Source organism: Sturnus vulgaris, unplaced genomic scaffold (genome assembly GCF_052056855.1).
Source record: "Sturnus vulgaris isolate bStuVul1 unplaced genomic scaffold, bStuVul1.hap1 Scaffold_2034, whole genome shotgun sequence".
Lineage (NCBI taxonomy): Eukaryota > Metazoa > Chordata > Aves > Passeriformes > Sturnidae > Sturnus > Sturnus vulgaris.
Window position 1 is genome coordinate 1 of NW_028276216.1, and position 9,370 is coordinate 9,370.

General features: G+C 52.5%; 1 protein-coding gene across 1 annotated transcript; it reads right to left on the reverse strand.

Annotated features, from left to right (window-relative positions):
• Positions 1-1,689: 1,689 nt before the first annotated feature.
• Positions 1,690-7,506, reverse strand: LOC106863917 (alpha-soluble NSF attachment protein-like; the record flags this gene model as incomplete). The annotated part of the gene is made up of 5 exons (XM_088158444.1): positions 7,366-7,506; positions 6,221-6,300; positions 4,914-5,030; positions 2,541-2,587; positions 1,690-1,767 (listed from the first exon to the last, which is right to left on the reverse strand). Coding segments are annotated over exons 1-5 (420 nt in total), but the record flags the coding sequence as incomplete, so codon positions are not given.
• Between the last annotated feature and the right edge of the window lie 1,864 nt (positions 7,507-9,370).

The window sequence follows — 9,370 nt, forward strand, 5'->3', positions numbered from 1 at the left end:
TTAATTCCCCAATTCCTGTCCCTGGTCCCATTCCCAGATTCCCAAATTCCATTCCAAATTCCCCAATTCCTGTCCCTGGTTCCATTCCCCAATTCCATTCCCAAATTTAATTCCCCAATTCCTGTCCCTGGTTCCATTCCCAAATTTCCAAATTCCTGTCCTAAATTCCATTCCCAAATTCCTGTCCCTGATTCCAGTCCCAAATTCCATTCCCAAATTTAATTCCCCGATTCCTGTCCTGGTCCCATTCCCAGATTCCCAAATTCCCCAATTCCTGTCCCTGGTCCCATTCCCAGATTCCCAAATTCCCCAATTCCTGTCCCTGGTCCCATTCCCAGATTCCCAAATTCCCAAATTCCCAAATTCCTTCCCCAGCTCCCGCAGCTCCGGCCGCCCCCGCTCCGGCTGCTCCATCTGGACACGGCCTGGCAGGAGCTCCAAAAAATTTTAAAAAATCCTGAAAAATCCCCAGTTCACCACAGAAAAAAATCCCAAAAAATTCCCCAAAACCCCTAGAAAAAAATCCTCAAAAAATCCCCCCCCCCCCCAAAAAAAAAAAAACCACAAAAAATTGCAGAAAAATCCCAATTCATCCCAGAAAAATCCCCAATTCATCCCAGAAAAATCCCCAATTCATCCCAGAAAAATCCCCAATTCATCCCAGAAAAATCCCCAATTCATCCCAGAAAAATATTCATTAAAAAATCCCAGGAAAATCGCAGAAAATTCCCTCAAATTCCCCAGAAAAATCACTGATTTCCCCAGGACTTTCCCAGGTTTTTTCCCAGGATTTTCCAAGGGATTTTTCCAGGATTTCCCCAGGAATTTTCCCATATTTTCCCCAGGAATTTTCCCATATTTTTCCCAGTATCTTCCCCAGATCTTCCCCAGATTTTTGCCGTTTTTTCTTCCCCAGGATTCTCCCGGGATTTTTCCAGGATTTTCCCCGGTTTTTTTCCTGGGATTTTCCCCAGGATTTTTCCCGGTTTCTTCCCAGTATTTTTCCTGTTTTTTCCCGGATTTCCCCGGGTTTTTTTTTTCCTGTTTTTTACCCATTTTTCCCCGGATTTCCCCCAGTATTTTTCCCTTTTTTTCCCCGATTTTTTTCCCTGGTTTTTTTTTTTTTTCCCCCGGTTTTCCCCATTTTTTCCCCATTTTTTCCCCCATATTTTCCCCATATTTTCCCCATTTTCCTCCATTTTTTCCCCTATATTTTCCCCATATTTTCCCCCATATTTTCCCCATTTTTTCCCCATTTTTTCCCCCGTTTTTCCCCTATATTTTCCCCATATTTTCCCCATATTTCCCCCCTGTTTTTCCCCATTTTCCCCCCCATATTTTCCCCATTTTTCCCCCGTTTTCCCCCATATTTTCCCCATATTTTCCCCATTTTCCTCCATTTTTTCCCCATTTTTTCCCCATATTTTCCCCCATATTTTCCCCATTTTCCCCCCATATTTTCCCCGTTTTCCCCCCATATTTTCCCCATATTTTCCCCGTTTTCCCCCCATATTTTCCCCATTTTTTCCCCCGTTTTTCCCCATTTTCCCCCCATTTTTTCCCCATATTTTCCCCATATTTTCCCCATTTCCCCCCCATTTTTTCCCCATATTTTCCCCATATTTTCCCCATTTTTTCCCCATATTTTCCCCCATTTCCCCCCCATTTTCCCCCTCCCCAGCCGCCCACCTTGCCGATGTCCAGCAGGTCGCTCTCGCAGATCTCGGCGATGGTGATGTGGTGCTTGGCTGCAATGGTGAAACGGCCCTGGGGAAAAACGGGAATTCTGGGGAAATTCCATGGGGAAAACACGGGAATTCCATGGGGAAAACACGGGAATTCTGGGGAAATTCCATGGGGAAAACACGGGAATTCCACGGGGAAAACACGGGAATTCCATGGGAAATTCCATGGGGAAAACACGGGAATTCCATGGGGAAAACACGGGAATTCCACGGGGAAAACACGGGAATTCCATGGGGAAAACACGGGAATTCCAGGGGGGAAAACCGGGAATTCCATGGGGAAAAAAAAACGGGAATTCCATGGGGAAAACATGGGAACTCCATGAGAAATTCCATGAGGAAAACACGGGAATTCCATAGGAAATTCCATGGGGAAAAACAGGAATTCCGGGGAAATTCCATGGGGAAAAAATGGGAGCAGGGCAAGGGAAAACAGGAAATATTCCAGGGAACGTCCCAGGGAAAAATGGGAAATGTTCCATGGGAAAAATGGGAACGTTCCCTGGAAAATTCCGTGGAAAGCTGGGAAGGTTCCACAGGAAATTCCACGGAAAAACAGAAATTTGCTCTGGAGTGTTCCCTCAGGAAAAATGGGAAAATTCCATGGGGAAAAACGGGAATGCTTTGTGGGAAAAGCAGGAAAATGCAGGGAAATGGGAATGCCCCAAAGGAAAAGCAGCACAGGGAGGGGGAAATGGGAATGGGGGAACCCCAAACCCCAAACCCCAAATCCCAGGGGGAATTCCAGGGGTGATTCCAGGTGGGAATTCCAGAGGGAATCCCGGGAATTCTCACCATGTCCGTGTAGATCTCGATGGCGCGGAGCAGGCAGTTGATGGCCTCTGGAAAAGGGGGAAAAAAAACGGGAATGGGGCACAAAATCCTCGGGATCTAAACCCCAAAATCCTCGGGATTTAAACCCCAAAATCCTCGGGATTGGAGCCCAAAATCCTCGGGATCAAAACCCCAAAATCCTCGGGATTGGAGCTCAAAATCCTCGGGATTTAAACCTCAAAATCCTCGGGATTGGAGCCCAAAATCCTCGGGATTTAAACCCCAAAATCCTCGGGATCAAAACCCCAAAATCCTCGGGATTGGAGCTCAAAATCCTCGGGATTTAAACCCCAAAATCCTCGGGATTGGAGCCCAAAATCCTCGGGATTGGAGCCCAAAATCCTCAGGATTGGAGCCCAAAATCCTCGGGATCAAACCCCAAAATCTTTGGGATCAAAGCTCCCAATTTCCCAGGATTAAAACCCCAAAAAATTCAGGATTGGACACCCCCAAATCTTTGGGATCAAACCCTAAAATCTTTAGAATTAAAACCCCAAAATCCTCGGGATTGGAACCCAAAATCTTTGGGATCAGAGCCTGAAACTTTCTGGGATTGGAGCCCCAAACCCTCAGGATTATCCCGGAATTTTTTAGGGTTGGGACCCCCAACATTTGGGGGATCAGAGCCCCAAGTTTTGGGATCAGAATCCCAGATTTTGGAAGCTCAGATTCAATTCCTGAAAAGTCAGGGATTTCAGGGATCTTTAACCCTTTTTTTTGGGAATTCCAACCCCCCCAGAATGAATCCCAAGGAGATTTTTTTCCTTCCCAGGTGAGAAAATCGGGATGAAATCATTCCCAGATTTGACAAAACATTAAAATTCCAAATTTCTGCTCCGTTATCCCTGAAAATCCCCCAAAAACCGGGAACAGGGAGGGGGATGGGATCCAAGGACATCCCAAAGTTTCCATCCCAAAAATCTGCCCAAAACTCCGGAATTTCCACCCCCCTCCCCCCTCTGGAGCTGCTCCAGAACCAGCAGAAGCCAAAACCTCGGGAATTCTGCCCAAAAACCTCGGGAATTCTGCCCAAAAACCTCGGGAATTCTGCCCAAAAACCTCGGGAATTCTGCTCCAAAAACCCCGGGAATTCTGCCCTAAAACCTCGGGAATTCTGCCCTAAAACCTCGGGAATTCTGCTCCAAAAACCTCGGGAATTCTGCCCAAAAACCTCGGGAATTCTGCTCAGAAACCTCGGGAATTCTGCCCAAAAACCTCGGGAATTCTGCTCAGAAACCTCGGGAATTCTGCCCAAATTCCTCAGGAATTCTGCCCTAAAAACCTCAGGAATTCTGCCCAAATTCCCCGGGAATTCTGCCCTAAAAAACCTCGGGAATTCTGCCCAAATTCCCCGGGAATTCTGCCCTAAAAAACCTCGGGAATTCTGCCCAAATTCCCCGGGAATTCTGCCCTAAAAACCTCAGGAATTCTGCCCAAATTCCCCGGGAATTCTGCCCTAAAAAACCTCGGGAATTCTGCCCAAATTCCCCGGGAATTCCGGCCCCAGCTCGGCTCCATCTGCTCCTGGCTGGGAGCGAATCCCGCCCCCGGAATTCCGGCTGAGCACCAAAAACCCCTCGGAAAAGTGGGAAAAATTCCCAAAATCTGGGAATTCTGGGGGATTTGAGGGGGGTTCTGGGAATTTTAGGGAGGCTTTTGGGAATTTTAGGGGATTTGGGGGGGGTGTTAATGGGACAGGATTTCAATGGAATTTTAATTGGATTTAGCAGGGTTTTGATGGAATTTTATTGGGATTTGGCAGGACTTTAATGAGATTTTAAAGGGGATTCGATCAGGATTTTGCAGGATTTCAATGGGATTGGACAAAATTTTAATGGTGCTTGAGAAAATTTTACTGGGATTTTAATGGGATTATTTTAGTGGCATTTCAATGGGATTTGCCAAGATTTCAGTGGGATTTCAATGGAGTTGGACAGAGCTTTAGTGAGATTTTAATGGGATTATTTTAGGGATATTTGCCAAGATTTTAATGGAACTGGGTACAATTTTAATGGATTTAATGGGATTTTCATGAGATTTAATGGGATTTTAATGGGATTTACTGAGATTTTAATGGGATTGGGTAGGATTTCAATGGGATTTAATGGAATTTTAATGGGATTGGATAGGATTGGATAGGATTTTAACGGGATTTTAATGGGATTTTAATGGGATTTTAACGGGATTTTAACGGGATCTGCCAAGATTTCAGCGGGATTTTTTGGAGATGTCACCAGCGTTCGGCAGAATTCCAGCAGGAATTTCGAGGGCTCCCACCCCCCGCCCCCCGGAATTCCCAGAATTCCCGGGATTCCCGGGATTTCCGGCGCTCACCCTGCGGATCAGCTTTCCTGAAGGCGTTCCCGGCATCCACCAGGTTGGTGGCGGCGTCGTGTTTGCTCTGGAGCTGCAGCTGCAGCTGAGCCGCGCGGGAGAAGGCGGCCCCGGCCTCTGGAAAACACCGGGAAAACACCGGGAATGGCACCGGGAAAATGTGGGAATGACACCGGGAAAATGTGGGAATGACACCGGGAAAACACCGGGAATGACAGCGGGAAAATGTGGGAATGACACCGGGAAAATGTGGGAATGACACCGGGAATTCATGGGAGAAGGCGGCCCCGGCCTCTGGAAAACACCGGGAAAACACCGGGAAAATGTGGGAATGACACCGGGAAAATGTGGGAGAAGGCGGCCCCGGCCTCTGGAAAACACCGGGAAAACACCGGGAATGACACCGGGAAAATGTGGGAATGACAGCGGGAAAATGTGAGAACGACACCGGGAAAATGTGGGAATGACACCGGGAAAATGTGGGAATTACACCGGGAAAACACCGGGAATGACACCGGGAAAATGTGGGAATAACTCCGGGAAAATGTGGGAATGACACCGGGATAAACACCGGCAAAAACACCGGGAAAATGTGGGAATGACACCGGGATAAACACCGGGAAAAACACCGGGAAAATGTGGGAATAACACCGGGAATTCGTGGGAATGACACCGGGATAAACACCGGGAAAAACACCGGGAATTCACGGGAGAAGGCGGCCCCGGCCTCTGGAAAACACCGGGAATTCATGGGATAAACACCGGGATAAATATGGGGTAAACACTGGGAAAACACCGGGAATTCATGGGATAAACACTGAGATAAACACCGGGAATTCACGGGAATAACACCGGGATAAGCACCGGGAATTCATGGGAATAACACCGGGAAACACACCGGGAATTCATGGAATTAACACTGGGATAAACACCGGGAATTCACGGGAATAACACCGGCATAAACACCGGGAATTCACGGGAATAACACCGGCATAAACACCGGGAATAACAGCGGGAATAACACCGGCATAAACACCGGGAATTCACGGGAATAACACCGGGATAAACACCGGGAATTCATGGGATAAACACTGAGATAAACCGCGGGAATTCATGGGAATAACCCCGGGATAAACCCCGGGAATTCATGGGATAAACACCGGCATAAACACCGGGATAAACCCCGGGAATTCAGGGGAATAATCCCGGGAATTCACAGCAGAACGCAGCCCCGGCCTCTGGGAAAAGCAGGACAGGGTCGGGAATGGATCCGGAATTCCCGGAATTCCCGGAATTCCCGGACTCACGGCTCCAGTTCTTGGCCATTTTGAACATGTTGGCGGCGCGGGTGTAGCACTCGCAGGCCTCCTCCAGCCGGGAAGAGCCCCTGGAAAAAACGGGAATTCCGGGAATTCCGGGAATTCCGGGAGGGAAAAGGGGGAGCTGGGGGGGGGGGGGAAACGGGAATTGGGGGGAGGAAATGGGAATGAGGGGGGAAAATGGGAATTGGGGTGGAAAAAGAGGGAATTAGAGTGGGATAATGGGAATAGGAGTGGGAAAATGGGGATTGCGATGGGGAAATGGGGATTGGGGCAGGGAAATGGAGGAATTCAGATGGGAAAAGTGGGAATTGGGGGAATTCCGGGTGCCCCCTCAAGAAAATTCCCCAATTCCCCCTCAGGACCCCCCAGTTCCCCTCTCGCTCCCTTTTCCCCCTCACAACTGCCCCAATTCCCAACCTTTCCCTTTTTCCCCCTCACAACTCCCCCAATTCCCAACCTTTCCCCTTTTTCCCCCTCACAACTGCCCCAATTCCCAACCTTTCCCCTTTTTCCCCCTCACAACTCCCTCAATTCCCAACCTTTCCCCTTTTTTTCCCTCACAACTCCCCCAATTCCCAACCTTTCCCCTTTTTTTCCCTCACAACTCCCCCAATTCCCAACCTTTCCCCTTTTTTCCCTCATAACTTTTCCAATTCCCCTCCCTCTCTGCTTTTCCCCCTCACAACTGCCCCAATTCCCAACCTTTCCCCTTTTTTTCCCTCACAACTCTTTCAATTCTCTCCTCTCGCTCCTTTTTCCCCTCACAACTTCCCCAACTCCTCTCCTCCTTCCATTTCCCCCTCACAATTCCCTCAATTCCCAACCTTTCCACTTTTCTCCCTCACAACTCCCCCAGTTCCACTCCCTCTCTCCTTTTCCCCCTCACAACTGCCCCAATTCCCAACTTTTCCACTTTTCCCCCTCACAACTCCCCCAATTCCCCTCCCTCTCCCCTTTTCTCCCTCACAACTCCCCCAGTTCCCCTCCCTCTTTCCTCTTCTCCGTCACAACTGCCCCAATTCTCCTGCTCCTCCCTTTTCCACCTCACAACTCCCCCAATTCCCGCCCTTTCCCCCCTCCCGGCCGCCATGACTCCCCCTCCCCGCCCTCCCCTCAGGCCCCGCACGCACCCAAAGAGGCCCCCGAAGAAGGACTGAGCCCCCCGGACCTTCTTGTCCGCCTCGGCCAGCAGCCGCTGCGCCTCCGCCTCTTTCCCCGCCGCCGCCATGACGGCCCCGCCGCCGGCCCGGTCACGTGACGGGGAGCGCGCCCCGGAAGCGGCGGCTCCGCCGCGGCGCCCCCTGGCGGGCAGGAGGACCGAGCCGAGCGGCCTGGGGGCGTGGTTTATGCAAAAGAGGAAGCGCGACGTGGCTGTTGATAGGCCGCGTTTGCGGGCGTGGTTTGTGCTAATTAACAACTCGTGGGGGGGCGGTGTATGTAAATTAGGGGTGCAGGTTGTCTCTGTGTTGGGGTGGGGCGTGGTTTATGCAAACGAAAGTCTCAGGGTTGGCGCTGGGGCTCGGGGAGTGGTTTCTGCTAATTTACAGCCCGCTGGGCCTGGTTTATGCTAACGTGCAGTTATGTGGGCGTGATTTAGGCTGATTTATAGCTGTGGGCGTGGTTTATGTTACCGCACAGCCTTGTGGGCGTGGTTTATGCTAATGAGCGGTCCCTCGGGGGGGGCTTGGCTGCTGAGGCGCCAGCGCGGGGGCGTGTCTATTCTAATGCCTGTCCGGGGGCGCGGTTTATGCTAATGAATTCCTCTCCGTACTTTTCTGGGGGGGCCCGCGGGGCCGGGGGGGGTCCCGTTAAACTCCCCGGTACGCCCCCGTCCCCTCCGCGACCCCCCCGGGCCCCGCGGCGTCCCCGCCGGGAAGCGGCGGCGATGAGGCCGCGATCAGGCAGCGCCGCGAACCCCTAAGCGGCGGGGCCCGGCGGGGTCCTGGCGGCGGCGCCCGTGCGGGGGCGCCTGGGAGACCCCGCGCCGGGCGCCGCTCAGGCCTCACGGTGAGTCCGCCACAAAAAAAGCGGCGAATCGGCCCCAAATCGCGGCCCTGTCGCGACAGCGGCGGCGACAGCGCGGCCGCGCTGCCCCCCCGCCGCCGGGAAACCCCCCCGGGCCCCGCCGCGCCCCCCCCGCCGCCGGGAACCCCCCCCGGCCCCGCCGCGGCCCCTCCCCCCCCGCTCCGAGCGGCCCCGAACGGGCCCAAAACTGAGGGGGGCGGGGGGGGGGCGCGGGGTGGGGCCTTCGGCCTCGGCCGCCGCCTCCTCCTCCTCCTCTTCCCGCTGCTGCCGCGCTCTTCCTCATCTTCCTCTTCCTCATCTTCCTTTTCCTCCTCTGCCTCTTCCTCGTCTTCCTCCTCTGCCTCTTCCTGCTCTTCCTCATCTTCCTCCTTCTCCTGCTCTTCCTCCTCCTCCCGCTGCTGCCGCGGCTCTTCCTCCTCTTCCTCATCTTCCTCTTCTTCCTCTGCCTCCTGCTGCTCTTCCTCCTCTTCCTCCTCCTCTTCCTCCCGCTCTTCCTCAGGGCTCAGCCCCGGGCTGGTTCTGTGCCTTCATCTTCCTCCTCTTCCTCGGGAGCTGCTTTGGGGATGTCCCAGCTCTGGCTCTGTGTGTGTGGCCTTCCTCCTCTTCTTCCTCCTCCTCCTCCTCTTTTCCTCTTCATCCTCCTCATTTCCTTCTCCTCTTCATCTTCGTTTTCCTCTTCTTCCTCTTCATCTTCCTCTTCCCCCTCATCCTCAGGGGTTCAGTTCTGGGGCTGCTCTCGGCCTGTCCCCCTCTTCCTCCTCTTCCTCCTCTTCCTCCTCTTCCTCTTCTTCCTCCTCTTCCTCCTCTTCCTCCTCTTCCTCCTCTTCCTCCTCTTCTTTGTCCTTTTTCTTCTGCTCTTCATCTTCCTCCCCTTCCTCCTCTTCCTCTTCTTTTTCTCCTCTTCCTCCTCCTTCTCCTCTCCCTCCCCTTCCTCCTCTCCCTCCTCTTCCTCCTCCCTCTCTGCCAGGGTCAGGTTTGGGATTTTGGGAATTTCCCCCCATCCCCTCTCCCCCCTCCCCCCCTCCCCTTTCCCAGGGCTCCTCCCCCCTCGTCCATCCCCCCTAAAATTCCCCCAAAATTCCCCAAACCCCCCCAGCCCCCCCAGCCCGC